Source organism: Homarus americanus, unplaced genomic scaffold (genome assembly GCF_018991925.1).
Source record: "Homarus americanus isolate GMGI-L3 unplaced genomic scaffold, GMGI_Hamer_2.0 scaffold37136, whole genome shotgun sequence".
NCBI lineage: Eukaryota > Metazoa > Arthropoda > Malacostraca > Decapoda > Nephropidae > Homarus > Homarus americanus.
The window spans coordinates 682,501-702,051 of NW_024718106.1; the positions used below are offsets into that span (position 1 = coordinate 682,501).

At 41.8% G+C, this 19,551-nt stretch overlaps 2 protein-coding genes across 2 annotated transcripts in view; both read right to left on the reverse strand.

Moving 5' to 3' along the window:
- Window positions 1-1,015, reverse strand: part of LOC121859216 (sialidase-like) — a 3,538-nt gene extending 2,523 nt beyond the window's left edge. The window contains exon 1 of the mRNA XM_042355942.1: window positions 958-1,015. Within this exon, the coding sequence (XP_042211876.1) occupies window positions 958-1,015 (58 nt within the window). The remainder of the gene's footprint in view (window positions 1-957) is intronic.
- An 11-nt stretch (window positions 1,016-1,026) lies between these two features.
- On the reverse strand, window positions 1,027-18,995 carry LOC121859217. The gene is made up of 3 exons (XM_042355943.1): window positions 18,958-18,995; window positions 15,623-16,107; window positions 1,027-1,151 (listed from the first exon to the last, which is right to left on the reverse strand). The coding sequence occupies exons 1-3, from the start codon at window positions 18,993-18,995 to the stop codon at window positions 1,027-1,029; spliced, it is 648 nt and encodes a 215-aa protein (XP_042211877.1).
- Window positions 18,996-19,551: the final 556 nt, after the last annotated feature.

Consider the following 19,551-nt stretch of genomic DNA (forward strand, 5'->3'; position numbering starts at 1 on the left):
ACTCTGTTTGCCTTATTTCGAACATTAACGCACTGTTTTCTAGGCCGTAGGTCCAGGCTTACAAGTACCCCTAGGTCTCTTTCACAAGTCTACTATTAAGACTAACAAAGAACTCAATAACATTCTGCCAAAGGACAGTTTGCCCAAAGCATTTCAAGAGTGAGTCAGGCGGTGAGACTGGTGCATTAATATCATTATTTATTAAACAAATCAAATATGTAAATGCTCCTTAAAATCGCAAATACTTTTTTCGAGTCAAAGATGTAATTTTTCGATCTGAATGTCTTAAGATTGCGACACATCCAGTAACTCACCAGGGGCACAAAAACACACACACACACACACACACACACACACACACACACACACACACACACACACACACACACAGCCCATAAGAGCCCGCACTGATAGATATAAGAATAGCACCATCCCATCTATTGTTAATGTATTGAACGCGTATCATTATGTCTAAATCACATATAAGTTTGTATATTTTCAGCTACCGGCTAAAACTCTATTAATAAACCGTTATTATTATTATTATTATTATTATTATTATTATTATTATTATTATTATTACACAGACGCACGCGGGTAGACTTACCGCCGCTGCTCAGACAGTGAGACTTAGCGAGGTCACCTCCATCTCGTAAGACACAGCAGCTTAGCGAGCAAGACAATTCTCAGCAAAGCCCCGAGAGCTGGGGATATTACTCACATATCTTAGGAATGGGGGAAGACTGGAGAAGGGGAAGGAGAGAAGCACTGAAATGGGAAATGGGGAGAATTATCATAGGAAAGGAGACAGGGAGCTAAAAAATATATAGGCTAGGAAATAAACAAGGAGAGAAAGAGAGGAAAGAGAAGAAGAATAACGGAAAGAGGAATAACAATAATGAAGAGAACGAACCAAAAAAAGAACAAAATCATCACTGTCACCATCTGTTGAGTTACCATTTGGGTTACCATCTGCTGGGTCACCATCTACTGGGTCACCATCTGCTGGGTCCATACTCTACTGGGTCATCGTCTGCTGGTCTCATCCACTGGGTCACCATTTGCGGGGTCACCATCTACTGGGTCACCATCTGCTGAGTCTGCATCTACTGGGTCACCATCACTGGGTCTACCATCTTCTGGGTCACCATCTGTGGGTCACCATCCTGGGTCACCATCTACTGGGTCAATCTGCTAGGTCACCATCTACTGGGTCACCTAACTAACACCAGCAGTATCCCAGGTAAGTGAAATGCCCCCAGGTGTTACAGCAAACATTCCTATTACACAGAGTGGCTGTTGCTAACATTCATAAAACGAAGATCGTGATATACCTGATGTGCTTATTTCCGAGTAGAGAAGAGGCGTTATGAGGTTGTGTTAGGTCGAGCATACACTATTCACTTCTAGACCAGACAGAATTAGAGCCAAAGTCGTTTTGTGTCATCAAATAGAGTTGTGTTTATAATGTCTGATCTAAACAAGTAATATCACGCTATGCCATCTGTATCAAGGTCAATTTCTGTATTGTTTTTGTTAAAGTCGTCAGGGGTCGTACCAGGTTATAAAACAGACCTCATAGAAACAACAGTGGAGCTAGCCTCCTTTGTTACAACAGGATGTGCTGAGGAGAGTTGTGAGTTGTTGATGGTAGTGGGTGTTGTTATTCTAGTCTCTTGTGACTCATTTCATCCCCTCTAACAAGAATCTCTCACCCCCTCCAATCAGGTCCCTTACCCTAACCTCAATTGGTTCAATAAATCAATCCTTAATCCTTATTTGACCTCTAAATCCTATCTACCTTAGTCATCTCATCTTTCCTTTAGCTTCATATCCTCACTCATCCACAACTCTCACTTCTTCCAACCTTAGAACATACACAAGATTTATAATAAACCTTCTATGTAACGAACTGTACAGAGATGAAAATCCGTTATATCGAGGGTCCGTTGAATATGAAATCTCCATGTAACGGATTATACGGAGAGAGAAGTCCGTTATTTGGAGGTTTCACTGTACCACTAACAATGAGTAGATAAAAAAAAAAAATCCGGTTTCCATTCGTCACTCCGTCTACAGTATTCTGCCATAAATCACCCCTTATCCCCTTAGCTCTAGGATTACCCTTTACTTCAGTGTCACCCCTTATCCACAGTGCCATCCCTTAGTTCCAGTGTCATCCCATAACTCTAGTGCCATCCCTTAGTTCCAGTGTCATCCCATAACTCTAGTGCCATCCCTTAGTTCCAGTGTCATCCCATAACTCTAGTGCCATCTCTTAGTTCCAGTGTCATCCCATAACTCTAGTGCCATCCCTTAGTTCAGTGTCATCATAACTCTAGTGCCTTCCTAGTTCCAGTGTCATCCCTAACTCTAGTGCCATCTCTTAGTTCCAGTGTCATCCCATAACTCTAGTGCCTCCCTTAGTTCAATGTCATCCCATAACTCTAGTGCCATCCCTTAGTTCAATGTCATCCCATAACTCTAGTGCCATCCCTTGGTTCAGTGTCATCCCATAACTCTAGTGCCATCCCAGTTCCAGTGTCATCCCATAACTCTAGTGTCATCTCTTAGTTCCAGTGTCATCCCATAACTCTAGTGCCATCCCTTAGTTCCAATGTCTCCCCTTCATCCTAGAATCACTCCATAACCCCTTAGCATCGCCCATAAAGTGGCACAATATCGGAAGCGCTACAGTGGTGGGTGCCATTGGTCGGTCGGGTCGGGTCGGGTCGGTTCGGGTCGGGGTGGTTTTGCCCTTGTCCTGCTCTGTACCGACGACATTGGGGAGGAAGGATATGATTAATTCTAAAGCCTTCCATCTCTAAATCAATATCTATTTTCCAGTGCCTCGACTTCTGCGGTAGACAAGCGGCCCGTGGTCACCGCCAGCCATTAATACGACGTCATAATCTGCTTTGATTGAGAGAGCGAGAACGGGCCAGTGCTAATGAAGCCACAATGAAAATGTTAGAATGTGGGTCAGGAGAGAGAGAGAGAGAGAGAGAAATGGTGAGGGAACAGAGTGAAGGGATATGGAGAGAAGAAGGAGGAGATGCGAAGAAAGGGAAAGATGGGAAGAAGAGAGGAGAAATGGGAAGAAAAGGAAGAGAGAGAGAGAGACAACATCCTCCTTGATCTTGACACAACTACCTTCCTGAGAGATTAGTTTCCAGTGTGTTGTGTTTGGTGTACCTGTGTAATAGATAAAGACCTTTCAACAGGTATACCGGTATAATATATATATATAACGATCCTTATGTGCTGCTGTTGGCGACGGGAGGCTGTTTACCATAGGATCTGTCCCATAGTGATGCAGACAGTAAAGAGGAAGTCATAAGAGGAAGAACAGTAAGACATTTGTATCTTAAATACTTAATACAATTGAGTTAATTCTAATTTCATAATAAAGTAAATGTAAAATACGTGAGCACAAGAATACACTGACCCCATCCCCTATGCTTATGCAAATACACTTACACACCTCCACAACAAGTCTAATACACTGAAACATCTCCACACACAAACAGTTAAACACTGACACACACACACACACCCACACACACACACACACAAAGAGTAATACACACACTTAGAGTAATACACACAGAGTAATACACACAGAGTAATACACACACAGAGTAATACAATAGCACCCCAACACACTAATAAACTGACACTCTCCCACACACACTAATAAACTGACACCCTCCCACATACACTAATAAACTGACACCCTCCCACATACACTAATAAACTGACACCCTCCCACATACACTAATAAACTGACTCCCTCCCACACACACTAATAAACTGACACCCTCCCACATACACTAATAAACTGACACCCTCCCACATACACTAATAAACTGACTCCCTCCCACACACACTAATAAACTGACACCCTCCCACATACACTAATAAACTGACTCCTCCCACATACACTAATAAACTGACACCCTCCCACATACACTAATAAACTGACACTCTCCCACATACACTAATAAACTGACTCCCTCCACACACACTAATAAGCAGCACCCTCCCACATACACTAATAAACTGACTCCCTCCCACATACACTAATAAACTGACTCCATCCACACATATAAACTGACACCCTCCACATACACACTAATAAACTGACACCTCCCACATACACTAATAAACTGACACTCTCCAGCACACACTAATAAACTGACACCCTCCCACACACACTAATAAACTGACACCCTCCCACACACACTAATAAAACTGACACCCTCCCACACACACTAATAAACTGACACCCTCCCACATACACCTAATAAGCAGCACCCTCCCACACTGCCTAATAAGCCCCAACACCCTCCACATACACTAATAAACTGACACTCTCCCCACATGCACTAATAAACTGACACCCTCCCACATAGACTAATAAACTGACACCCTCCCACATACACTAATAAACTGACCTCTCCCACACACACCAATAAGCAGCACCTCCCACATACACTAATAAACTGACACCCTCCCATATATACACTAATAAACTGACACCCTCCCACATACATAATAAACTGACACCCTCCCACATACACTAATAACGGCTGCTTGCTCTCCCACACACACTAATAAACAGCACCCTCCCACATACACTAATAAACTGACACCCTCCCATATACACTAATAAGCAGCACCCTCCCACATACACTAATAAACTGACACCCTCCCCACATACACTAATAAACTAAATACCCTCCCTTACACTAATAAACTGACACCCTCCCACATACACACCTAATAAACTGACACCCTCCACACACTAATAACTGACACCCTCCCACATACACTAATAAGCAGCACCCTCCCACATACACTAGCAAACTGACACTCTCCCACATACACTAATAAACTGACACACCCTCCCACATACACTAATAAACTGACACCCTCCCACATACACTAATAAACTGACACCCTCCCACATACACTAATAAACTGACACCCTCCCACACACACTAATAAACTGACACCCTCCCACACATACTAATAAACTGACTCCCTCCCACACACACTAATAAACTGACACCCTCCCACATACACTATTAACTGACACTTCTGTTCATCATACCCTCCACCAACATAGAGTGAACCTGAAAGTCAACGTGGATCTCTCAGGTATCTAAGTCCTACACCGACTGACCCAGTAGAAACCTTTTACCAACCATCACTGGCACATCCATAGTAACCCCTCTTAGCAGGGATGTTGTGTGGCCGTAGTGAGACATTAAGAGATCTCTAGACATATGGTTCAGGTAAGTTTATGTATATGGAGTCATTTGTACATATTATGGTCTTGTGTACTTATACATACATGGTCCAGTATCAAGGAAAAGTGAAATTGAACATTGTAAACATCTCTCATATTTCTTAGTCAGCTCATTCTATATGATGTAGACGTCGATACTATCTTGTATAGCGACTTCATGATCCATCTAGTACCTTGCACCTTAAGACCTGTGTTGCCACATCACTTACACTTTGCAATTGGTCTCACTCTACGCGAAGTGATCACCAATGTGAACACTCCTGTTAATAAGTTAGCTCAGACAGGGAACTGAACAAGAGGACCTAGCCAAGACCTAATTAGCAGGATCTAACTACTACTTTTGGATGGTTTGACTAGAGACAAGCTTTCTAAGGCGACGACCTCAACAAGACGTACTGTTCACTAACCAACCAAGCTGATGACTTTAACATATATCCTCCTCGTCATAACCATATTAAATTCACCAATTTACCTGGCTACAACATCAGGTAGGCGATGACCTTGACAAGACTCCTTGGTACTCCCGGCCTAGAGAACACCAACAAGACCTCAGAGCACACCGCCACACGCCCTCGCCTCCGGCACCAAAGGCCAGGCGCGTCGACGCTAACCAGCTTGCTGCGAGGAGCGGAATGGCGGACAACATAGCGGGAGTCTCGCGGGGGCACCACGGTCAAAACCAATTAAGTCGGACAACGTTGTCACCTAAGTCCGCCAACCATACGCTAAGTCAGGAGGAGGGTCAGTCCGCCGCGCTTAGTCGCCGAGGAGAGATTCAATTGCAGCTTATAATGTCTCCTGAGGGAGAGGTGAACCCACCCGTATTGTAAAGAACTTTGGGGCTGGACATGATACGGTCTCTGATAGTGCCAGGAAACTGTTGCGGATTAAGGGCGAGGAGTTAATTATCTCCCAGAGTATGACGCATATAATTGTCCAGTATAATCTCACGTGAAGCATAGGATCACATATTATACATCAATGGCGTTACATTTAACTAAGTCACTTTCAATTCTAAGAATTTATTTTGTATGGAAAATAATATGCTGTAGTACCATATAAAAGCACAAACATTCGGAAGATGTGAGTGTTACGCTCTAGTCCTATCCACCAATGGTAATTGAACCAGACAGCTGAAAGTGATCGTTGACACAGCCTGACATGACCTCTGAAGGATTGCGGTTGTCCCCCTGGTCGCTCGTGGCCCTCATGACAACAACACAGTGGCGCCACACCAGTGAGAAGCCCGACTGCTGTGCCTCAACCTTAAGTCGTATAGGATATTCATAGCCCCATCCGCGACAGGAGACAATAATAGTCCAACCTCCCACTTATCTTGCACACGGCCGGGACAACAGAGACTCTGGCCCTCCCCCTCCTCCTACTCCCACTACTCCCCCACAACCACCCCTTCCCCTTCCCCCCTCTTCTCTTCCCTTGTCAGCCTCCACCCCGTTTATAGAACGTTGCACCATCCACTTGCCTGCGTCGCTATCTGTCCCTTGAGACGAAACTCAGTGACAATAATAAACCACCTCAGTCGTCCAAGAATTCCTACTGAATCGACGCTTTGGGAATAAAAGTGAAATATTCGAGCAAGGAACGTGAATGTTGACGATACAGAACTGACTCCAGGGTGTGTTATGCGAGGCTCAGAACCCGAGCTGGCCCAGAGGATCTAATGACCACGTATGCAGTTGACATCGCAAATAGGCTCGGTCCTCATCACAGGGGTACCATATAATTTGCATATCAAACTACCGCGCTGACCAGAGCCCCAGGGGTGTACGCCCACCATTGTTTCACGGTGGGATTCACTCTCTCCCTTGGCTGGTGGGCATATCAGTGGGATGCTTGGCTGGAGGGGGGGGGGGTGGTGATGGAGAGGGGATGGTGTGGTGGTGGTGAGGGTGGTGGCAGAGTGGAAGAGGAGTAAGACGAAGAAAGTGATGCTGGAGTGTTGGTGGTGGTGGTGGTGGGGAGTGTGGTAGAGATGATTGATGGTGAGTGATGGTGATGATGGGGAGCGTGGTGGAAAAGATTGATGGTGAGTGATGATGGTGATGGGGAGCGTGGTGGAGAAGACTGATGGTGAGTGATGATGGTGATGGGGAATGTGGTGGAGAAAACTGATGGTGAGTGATGGTGATGGGGAATGTGGTGGAGAAAACTGATGGTGAGTGTTGCTGGTGATAAAGAATGTGATGAAGACTGATGGTGAGGAATGATAGTGAAGGTGTGATGAAGGGAGTAATAGATACGAATGTTTATGATGTTTAAACACATTGGTGGTAATGGTAATGAGAAATAACAATAGTGATGATGAAGGGCTTGAAGGGATGGTGGTCCTGTGTGTGTTTGTGTAATCATGGATAAACTTAAAGTAGTAGACATATTAATGGTGATAACCGTAGTGATGAAATATGGTGACTGTGGTGAAAGTGGTAGTTATGACTGAAGATAATAGTGAGAATAATGACGATGAGTGGTAAGTACAATGAGGAATGATGGTGGAGATAACACGTAGTTCTGCTGGTGGTGATGGTGGTTGGTAATTGTTGTGGAGTGGTTATGCGTAATATTTGTGGGAAAGTATAGTGGTGAATTGTTGTGGTGGTGATGGTGATGATGATACCTCTTATACACCGCAAGTCGCATCACAAGTATTCGAGGAATATTTTGTCACTGGTCTTGGTAATAACATTCAAAGGATATTGTAGAAAACTATGATAAACACAAGAAGATATTAACAAATGGTCATAAACATACAAAATATACGAACATACTGTACATACAAAGAAACACACACACTTACACGCACATACAAATGGAGACACAAACAAAACACACACACACACACACACACACACACACACACACACACACACACACACACTGGCCTGCGTTACACTCACGGCCAGACAATAATGGCAGAGAGTCTCACATTCCCATTTCTGTGATGCTCGCTCACACCCCTCCCTGCCTCGGCTCCCACCACCACCACACCACCACTCCTACCACCCTCCTACCACCACTCCCACCACCACCACTCCCATCACCCTCCCACCACCACCACCACTCCCCCCACCACTCCCCTCCCACCCCCCACCACCACCCACTCCTACCACCACCACCCTCCCTCCCCCCCCACCACTCCCCCACCACTCCCACTCCCACCACCACCACCACTCCTACCACCACTCCCTCCCCCCACCACTCCTCCACTCCCTCCCACCACCACCACCACCACCCTCCACCACCACCTCCACACCATCCCCGTCACTTCTATTGTCACAGCAGTGCATCTACTACCCACCCCCACCCCCCACCACCTCCCACCACCACCACCACCTCCATTACCACACAACCGTTCCCTATCTCTACCACCACTACCACCACCACCACCCCTACCACCACTCACCCCACCACACCACCACCCCTACCACCACCACCACCACCACCACCACCACCACCACCACCACTACTACTACCACCACAATCAACAACAACACAACCAATACCATACCTTGTACCATAACCTTCATCACCACCAACGCCTCTACCAACACTACCACCACTTTCTACCGACATCACTACCATGACCACAACCATTACTCCAGGAACCTTCATCACTACCACACCACTATTACTACCACCACCACCATCATCACCAATAGTATCAGCATTAATAACAATACTATGACTACCACAATTACCACTGTCATCACTTCTTTCTCACACCTATACCACTGTGTCACCACAATCACCACTGCTACCACTATCATTACTACTACTACTACTACCACTATGATTACCACCATCAATAAAATCAACACTACCACAACCACTACCACCATCATTACCAATGTTATTAACACCATGCCTGACATCACCCCTCATTACTACCATAACCATCATCACTATTACCATCATAACATCTCTATTACCATCATCACCACCACAATGATTGCCATCACTATAACGACTTCAATCGTCAGTCACTACCACCATCATCAGTTCATCATAATCTACCACCATCACTACTGCCACCACCTTTGTTACCATTACCATTATCACAACCAACATTACTAGTGTTTTGTAAATTCAGTACTACTACTACTACTACTACTACTACTACTACTACTGCTACTACTACTACTGCTAATACTACTAATAATAATATATTAATAATAATAATGATAATAATAATGATAATAATAATAATTATATAAAAATGCATAAATCAATAAATAAACAAGTCAATACAATACGTAATAATAACAAATAACATTGAGTTTAATATACTACATAATATATATATATATATATATATATATATATATATATATATATATATATATATATATATATATATATATATATATATATATATATATATATTGGTCTAGAATACAGGTCACGGTACTGATTTCTGTCTCTGTCTGTCTGTCTGCTTGTCTCTCTGACTGTCTTCCTGGGTGTCTGTCCGTCTATCAGTCTCTCTTGTCTCGACGAGTGCCAACGAGTGCCAATTATCGTAGAGGAACAGAGCCTGATGACTCTGTCCGTCCTGGGTCAATCACTCGACCTTATTCCCTGTAACTCTATTATCCAATAACCTTGGAGATGAAACTTGGTCGCTTCATGCAGTAACAACCTCACACATGTAAATTACGAGACTGTGTTGAGATGTTATCCAGAAGAAAGAAGAAGAAAGAAGAAGAGAGAAGAAGAATGATACTTTTAAGCTGCTACTGGTAACAAGACAAAACAAGTGTCGTAGGGAATGTATCGACCGACTGTAGTGAGAGTGGGTCTATCGATGTACTGAACAGTCAAGAAATGTTAAGGATGATAATATTACCACTATTCCTCCTCCCTGTCCTTCCTTACTCTCTCTCAAAAAATATATATATATTCCTGTATAAATTTATTATCATTATTATTATTATTATTGGGAACATCCTCAGTCCACTAAACCCTATACCACTGTCAGGTCCTTAGCACCAACACGAGCCATCCTACCTAGCAGTCCGAGCCTCTATAACGAACCTATACAGCCACCTCATGAAGCAGTATTGAACCCCTCACCGTGTAATCCTGTCAATAGTCAACAGCGTGTATCATTGGATTAAGGAACTGGGATTCGAGTTATGAAGATCTGTGGGTTCGAATCCTTACCGCACTTTAAGTATATTCGGTGGCATTATAATGAGTCGGGATTAACTGACTAAAGGTCTAGGGACGATAATATTTCCTAAAGGATTCTTTTGATTTGGGAACTATTAATGATTCGAGAATAGTCTACCATTGATTAGGGAATATTGAAGATTATGATACATTAAAGATACATACAAATGATTCTTGAATGGTCAGTTAAAGTCTCGATCATGACAACCAACAACTATGGCCTGGCCTGACCTGACCTGACCTGAACTCACTTGACCTGGCCTTGACAGTACATATTAAGATTTATCTAGAAAAAAAATATACGATTGCTTCTCCGGGGATATGACCATCACTAAATGGCTTCAAAAACATAATTTAATCCCCAAGAATAATTAAGTCGTATTCAACGATATATTAAGCTGTGCATATCAAGAATACTTTAGACTTGTACGCGAAATTATAATAATGTACAATAAGACGAAATGGTAATCCTTAATTGTGGATATATATTATCTTCAGTAAGCGATGCCTCAGCATCAAGGAAAAGGGATTTGATATTAATACTGATTCTTCACTTGTACTTGAAAATGAAAGAATCACTAAAAATATCGAAAGTTTTAAAATTTGAGGAGGGGATTAAAATAGCTTATTGTAATATGTCGTAATAAATGACTAAAAGATAAAATGATTTATCACCTGAGTATGATACTGAGACATCGTTTCTTCAGTAATAAACAGTGACAGATATAAGGATGCTTATTAGATCCGCAGGGGGAGGGAGAGGAAGAGGTCGGTGTGGTGGGTAGTGACTCAGTAGATTTATTAACTTCTGTTCCAATTCTCTTGTTGTTTTGATAAAGAAACCAACGTAATTAGACTTCAGGATACTCATTTAAAGATATTTCTCTGTTAACAAGTTTACTTTTTAATGCTGGTCAACCTTCTGGATATAACCAAGCCAGATGTATGTTCCTGGTAAACTGTGAAATCAAAAGAGTATTGAGTTGCTTGCATATAGGCGGGCTATACCTATTAATGCAACAGGTAAGAGGCAGGTGTGGAGTAACCTAATCGGAACTCATTGAAAGACCAAAACTATTATCAGTGGCGGTAAAAAATCAAGTACATTCATAAACAACATAAACAACATATACAAATAATAAAGATATGGAACGATCATTACTCAAACAGATGGATTGATCATTAGAGAGGTGGAACACTCAATAAACAGATCAACACTAAACAGACTGAAGGAAAATTAAACAGATGAATCAAGTATCAAACAGATAATTCACGTAGGAAACAGAGAGCAAATAAATGGAATGGGTTTAACGAAGTTCACACCTGAAACATAAAACACAGATTAAACAGATGGAACAGATGAGAAACGGAACACTTTTATGAAACACAGATTAAACAGATGGAACAGATGAGAAACAGAACACTTTTATGAAACTCAGATGGAACAGATGGAACAGATGAGAAACGGAACACTTTTATGAAACTCAGATGGAACAGATGGAACAGATGAGAAACGGAACACTTTTGTGAAACTCAGATGGAACAGATATTATACGGATGGGTTTCTTGGGAATCTTACGGAAGAGAAATGGAATAGATGACACCGTTGGGATGTAAATGGAATAGACTTGATACTGGTAATCCACAATAGTAAGACAGATGAGAAGAGAATTATATAGATGGTGAGAGAGATTGGAAACACACACACACACACACACACACACACACACACACACACACACACACACACACAACAGTCACACACACACACACACACACACACACATAACACTCGAGAGCACTCAAGCCCTCACCCCTTAGATAGATACCTGGTGAAACTAATCATCTCTCCTCCTTCAGGTACACACACACACATCGAGAGCACTCAAGCCCTCACCCCTTAGATAGATACCTGGTGAAACTAATCATCTCTCCTCCTTCAGGTAGAGAGCTGTCTTAGTAAACATATCTCCGTCCTCCTCCTCCTTCCCCCTCTCTCTCTCTCGTCTCCTCTCTACTAGCTTCCAACAACACGAACTAGCAAAGATCACAAACCCCACTCACTCCTCCTATTAGTCTACTCCCCTTCCTATTTGCTATTAACCCAGTGCTGCTTCTCTAGTGGTTGGCTGCTCGGATCTGTCGGACATATCATCGATTAGGAGACTACAGGATCGGAAATGAGGATGGAATTGGCTCCATCTGGGCCGACGGTATCTTGGAAGGGAAGCTGGGAGGCTGTGTGTGTGTGTGTGTGTGTGTGTGTGTGTGTGTGTGTGTGTGTGTGTGAAGGCCAGACAAATTATACACAACACAACAGTAACGTTTCCGGGGAGGGGAGAAGAGGGAGGAGGAAGAGAGAAAAGGAATAAGAGAGAAATAAAGACGTAGGGAGAAGAGAAAGAAAATACGTTAATAGGGAAAAGGGAGAAAGGAAATGAGAGAAAAGAGGTTAAGTAATGAGGAAGTGGAAAGGGTCTGAGAAGAAGTGGAATATTGGAAAGAGAATAGGAAGAAGAGGTAGAGGAGAGTAGGTTAAAGGAAATTTAAAAGGGTGAGAAAAAGGAGGGAAGAAGAAGAAGGAAATGGGGGTGGAAAATGGTAAAGAAGAGGAGAGAGAATGGAGAAGGAGGCATGAAGGAGAAAGGGGGTAAAATGAAAATCAAATAAGGGAAATGTAGGGAAGAATACATGTTGTAGATAGGAGATAGGGAGGGAGGAAAATAGGGAGAATAGAAGGGTGTAAGTGTGAAGGGAATTGGACTGAATGTGTTGGATGAATGTTGTTTTACGAGAAGAAATTGGTCCTTTGACTAAGACTTCCATTCTTCTATTCTCTAACCTTCCTATTTCACTCTTGTCACCTCATCTTCACAATCCCTCCTCTTATTCCCCCTTCGTATACACTTATCCTTTTCTGTTTCCTGCATTCTATTTTACCATTTCCCTTCATCCTTCATACCTCCCATTTATTGTACCCTTTCTCTATATCTCTTTTTGTTCCTCTTGCTCATTACTTACACTTTTTTTTTATCCCTTCTCCTCCTTCATCTCTTGCCCCTTTCTTATAAATCCCTTCGTATCTCCTTTACACTTCTCTATTCGTCTATACTCATTGTCTCTTTTTAATTCCTCTCTATCCTTCTCACTATCCTCTCTGTCATACTTATCCTTACCCTTCCGTATTCACATCTTGCCCTAATTACTCAACCTTACACCATCTCCCTTTCACACCTTACCACCCCTCCCCTCCTCCACCTCTCTCTCTTAACACACACATATAGTCTCAAAGTTTACAAACACAATGAAAATAATTCCCCTCCCCTTCCATTACCCATTATATATTTTTGTATTTCCACTCTGTTTTTTTCCCCCCACGTAAAACTATACCACCGAACCTGCTTATGAACAGCACGCGATAAATGGCCTCAGAGTGTCGAGGTACAGGTATACGGAAACACGAAATAAATGGCTAGCAATGAACATTTTCCCCTTTGCTCGATGTACGACTCAATTCGATGAAATTAAGCAGACTTTTAATTTTCTTCTTCTGACCCATTAAGGTATGTTTACTGGTGGATATTCTTGTTGGTGTATAGATAGAGTAACTATTGAGAGTACAGGTGAACGTTTGGCTGAAGTATTAATTAGACTTTTACTAGATGTTTAGTTGTTATTACGTCGTGAAAGACTTTATGTTTGTTTTCCGGGTAGTTGAATGTTCTTTTGTTTATAGTTTGGGGGTGGGGGGAGGGGTGGGGGGGGAACTAAGTAAAGTGCGTTAAGTGATTTAGTTCCAGTAACGTACGGAAAAATGAAATCTCTGAGGCTGGAGTCAAGTAGAGTTGATGGACAGACGCACTCAAGTTATATACTGTAGAGTGTGTAAACAGATCCGCTGAGCAACGACAGACACTTTTAAACTATTTAGAGTCCGTGAGGAAATTACCCGAGACAAACAGACGGCGGAGACAAACAGGCAAAGTGCGTGGCTATATATGTAAAGTGCGTGGACAGACATGCAAAGTAGGTGGACAAGACATGAAAAGTGCGTGGACAGACATGTAAAGTGCGTGGTTAAGTATGTAAAGTGCGTGGCTAAGTATGTAAAGTGCGAGGACAGAAATTAAAAGTGTGTGGACAGGTATGTAAAGTGCGTGGACAGACGTGCAAAGTGCGTGGGGAGACATGTAAAGTGCGTGGAGAGACATGTAAAGTGCGTGGGGAGACATGTAAAATGCGTGGGCAGGCATGTAAAGTGCGTGGGCAGACATGTAAAGTAGTCAACAGGCATGTAAAGCGCGTGAGCAGATGTGTAAGGTGCGTGGAGAGACATGTTAAGTGCGTGGGGAGACATGTAAAGTGCGCGGAGAAACATGTAAAGTGCGTGGACAGGCATGTGAAGTATATGGACAGGCATGTAAAGTGCGTGGACAGGCATGTGAAGTGTATGGACAGGCATGTAAAGTGCGTGGGCAGGCATGTAAAGTAGTGAACAGACTTGTAAAGTGCGTGGAGAGACATGTAAAGTGAACAGACAAACATGTAAGGAACATAGACAGTCAGTTTAGTGCACAAAAAGTTTAAATAAGTGAAGGAAACAGATTTTTACACGACGTGAAAATAGTGAAAATACAACACACACACACACACACACACACACACACACACACACACACACACACACACACACACACACACACAGTAGAGTGCGTGAAGTAGAGTAGCAGGCCGTCGGCAGCTCACATCCTGGGACCATTTCCTCTCCAATCTTGAACCAGTGATTGCATTGATCAGCGACCACTCCGTCATTACCATACTTACAGGTTAATTTCTGCTTTAAGGATGTATGTGTGTGTGTGTGTGTGTGTGTGTGTGTGTGTGTGTGTGTGAAGCTCCTCCAGGCTAAGTGACAACGGATATGACAGTGTACAACGGTAATGAGAGTGTACAGCGGTAATGACAATGGGTACGATAGTTATAATGTAAAAGGTAACAACAACTGACAATGACAATGACAATCGCAAATACCACTGAGCCATTTATAACAGCACAATCATCACAGGACACTATATCTCATTCACCGGTATGACAGAACTACAGTGATCTATGTCTGACTGGTTTTAGTGACTGCTTGTGACTGATTGTTTTTAGTGACTGCTTGTGGCTGACAGTTTTTAGTGACTGCTTGTGACTGACTGTTTTTAGTAACTGCTTGTGGCTGACTGTTTTTAGTGACTGCTTGTGACTGACTGTTTTTAGTGACTACTTGTGACTGACTGTTTTTAGTGACTGCTTGTGGCTGACTGTTTTTAGTGACTGCTTGTGGCTGACAGTTTTTAGTGACTGCTTGTGACTGACTGTTTTTAGTAACTGCTTGTGACTGATTGTTTTTAGTGACTGCTTGTGGCTGACTGTTTTTAGTGACTGCTTGTGACTGACTGTTTTTAGTGACTGCTTGTGACTGACTGTTTTTAGTGACTGCTTGTGACTGACTGTTTTTAGTGACTGCTTGTGACTGACTGTTTTTAGTAACTGCTTGTGGCTGATTGTTTTTAGTGACTGCTTGTGACTGACTGTTTTTAGTAACTGCTTGTGACTGACTAGATAGTAAGTGATAAGTTTTGTAATTGCTGCTTGATGTATATTTGCGACAAATGTTGTTGCTGGTGATCTATTTCGGTATGTTACTTAAGGTAGAAATTATTATCTGGTGTTAAGCTGACCTCTCCGAGTAGGTAACGGTTCGACCCTGATACAGTATACATTACCGAGAATATATTTCACGATATAAATATTGTTAATTGTTTGTTTAAGTGAAATAAATAATTAATATTGATATGTACGAATAAGGATATATTTCATGTATTAATTATTGGTTCTAAAATTTTGTGAATTATAGAAGAATGTACTAGGATATGTTTCAGTGATTAAGTATTGTTCAGTATAGACTCTTTATGACTAAGGGAACTAAATAATAATATGAATAAGAATAAAGATATATTTCAGATAAAAATTGTTGCTCATTATAAACTATTCATAATTAAAAATAAATAAATAACACAAATAATAAGAATACAAGTAAAATAATGAAAATAAGGTATTAGAATAAATACAAAGTGAGTCTTATAAAAAATCACTTATATATTTAAAATAAACAAAACAATCAGTGTATGCAAATTAATATTTTCTAGAAAACAAACAACCGAGGAAGCTAAAAAAAACTTGTCATATAAAATGTTTAAATCCTTCCTCTTCCTACAAAAGACTGTAAGATCAAAATAAACGAAGAATTCACCTCTGTAGATATATGTCAAGTTTATCCAAATAACTGAAAATCCTTTACTATTTATGTAGATTTTTTTCCTATGATAGTGTGTACATCCTAGGGACCACTGTGTCGAGTAAACTTAAGCATTTCCACCTTGTTTTGTTGATTATGTGGGACAAAAGCTTTTTCTCAGGTAGTTTCACATGCTATAGGTATGAGAGCCTCACTTGTGTATCCAGCACTCCTCTTTCACACATCCATCCGCCACCATCTCACCACTCCATTATATATCCATCCACTCACATCCATTAGGTTGATTTAAGCGTTTTGATTCATATTGGATTATTTTTTTTAAGAAGGATGTATGGGGTAAAAGCGTTGAGTATATTCATAGTATCCTGAACGAGGCTTTGGTGAAGACGAAGACAAACAACTACAGGGGTATAACAACGTGCGCGCACACACACACACACACACACACACAGGTACGTTCTTGCAAATTCTCATGCATAAATCGACACGCCTGTATAAACACACAGACACACAGACACACAGACACACTTATTAACATATGAACAGATAGATGGACACAGGCAGAAAGACACATACACACACGAAATCTTTTTGTTATAAATTGTCCCCTAGATATATATGACGAAGTGTGTTGCGAAGAGACCCGTATATATATATATATATATATATATATATATATATATACAGTATATATCGGTATGTAATCCTTTCATATGCGCGAAATATCATCACCATCGTCACCCTCCGTGTAATTTTCATAAACTCTTGCAAAAATTATAAATCTGATCCAGTCACAAGAGAAACTGCAAGAGCTACTTAATGTTGCATAATACGCTGGATTATTTTAGCATCCGATGACTGATGAGGAAAAGACTTTGTGATATTACACACTTACGGTGCCCTAATGTAGACTCTCACCACAGTGACCTTACCTAACCTCTCACTACAGTGACCTTACCTAACCTCTCACTACAGTAACCTTATATAACCCCTCACCAGTGACCTTATATACCCCTCACCACAGTGACCTTATATAACCTCTCACCGCAGTGACCTTACATAACCTCTCTCTACAGTGACCTTATATAACCTCTCACTACAGTGACCTTATATAACCTCTCACCACAGTGACCTTACATAACCTCTCACTACAGTGACCTTATATAATCCCTCACCACAGTGACCTTATATAACCTCTCACCACAGTGACCTTAAATGACCTCTCACTACAGTGACCTTATAAAACCCCTCACCAGTGACCTTATATACCCCTCACCACAGTGACCTTACATAACCTCTCACTACAGTGACCTTATATAACCCCTCACCAGTGACCTTATATAACCCCTCACCACAGTGACCTTACATAACCCTCACCACAGTGACTTTACATAACCTCTCACTACAGTGACCTTATATAACCCCTCACCACAGTGACCTTACATAACGCCTCACCACAGTGACCTTACATAACCTCTCACTACAGTGACCTTATATAACCCCTCACAACAGTGACCTTACATAACCTCTCACTACAGTGACCTTATATAACCCCTCACCACAGTGACCTTACATAACGCCTCACCACAGTGACCTTACATAACCTCTCACTACAGTGACCTTATATAACCCCTCACCACAGTGACCTTACATAACCCCTCACCAGTGACCGTATATAACCTCTCACCAGTGACCTTACATAACCTCTCACCAGTAACCTTACATAACCTCTCACCACAGTGACCTGACACAACCTCCAACAGACACATTAACCTTTACTAACAACTATTACAATAATTCCATTAGTTTATAAAAAGCCTTCACAATAACCTTACACAACCCCTTACTAAATACACCTGACAAAATAAATCACGCTAATCCTCACAATAACTTCCAGATTTCTTGTATATAATACGTCGATAATTCTCACATTAATAATATGTTTCCCCTCATGATAATAACACGTATCACCTTTACAATCATCCGCATAACCTTTCACAACCCATCACCTTCAATACAGTTCTCCCACCATTGTCTTCACATTTAATCGACCACCTCTTAAATAAACTCATCACAGCCCCTCTCCTTAAACCCTTACACAACGTCTCATTACAAATAATTATCACAAGACCTTACACAATAAGGTTACCACAACCAAGGCCGAGACACAATCAGTTGGTCAATCATCGTTCCAATAATTCCCATTGCGGGCTGATCCCAGCTTCCGGAGGAGGAGAATGTCGAAGGCACTGCTCTAAAATCCGAATAATTACTCGCTCGTCCCACATTAATGGCCGTCAGTCTTCGGGAAATGGACTTGGGGGATTCCGTGGAGGTATTCACAGCCCACCGTTTCATATCAGTCGTCTTCACTTCACCTCGTTAGGGCTCGTTTTGGCACGAAGTTAACGACCAAACTGGAGATGAATTTTGATTTTGAATAGACGTATGGTACTTTACATAGACTGGGTTAATGTTTAATAGTAATAATTATGTAGAGGTGATTATGAAGGAGATATAGACTAAGAAATGTTGAGAGACAGAGATCAGGTGGTAGCTAGATATTGAGCAAATTCAACCGATCGTGTTGTGTTGTATCTCAGTCGATCACCGGGTTAATATCGGCCTATTGAGGTTCATCGGAAGGTTACGAGGATTTAGCAGACGGTACATGTAATAATAATTTTATTGTAGCACATATATACATTAATAGTAGGACTTAAAATATGTTTGATATTTATCT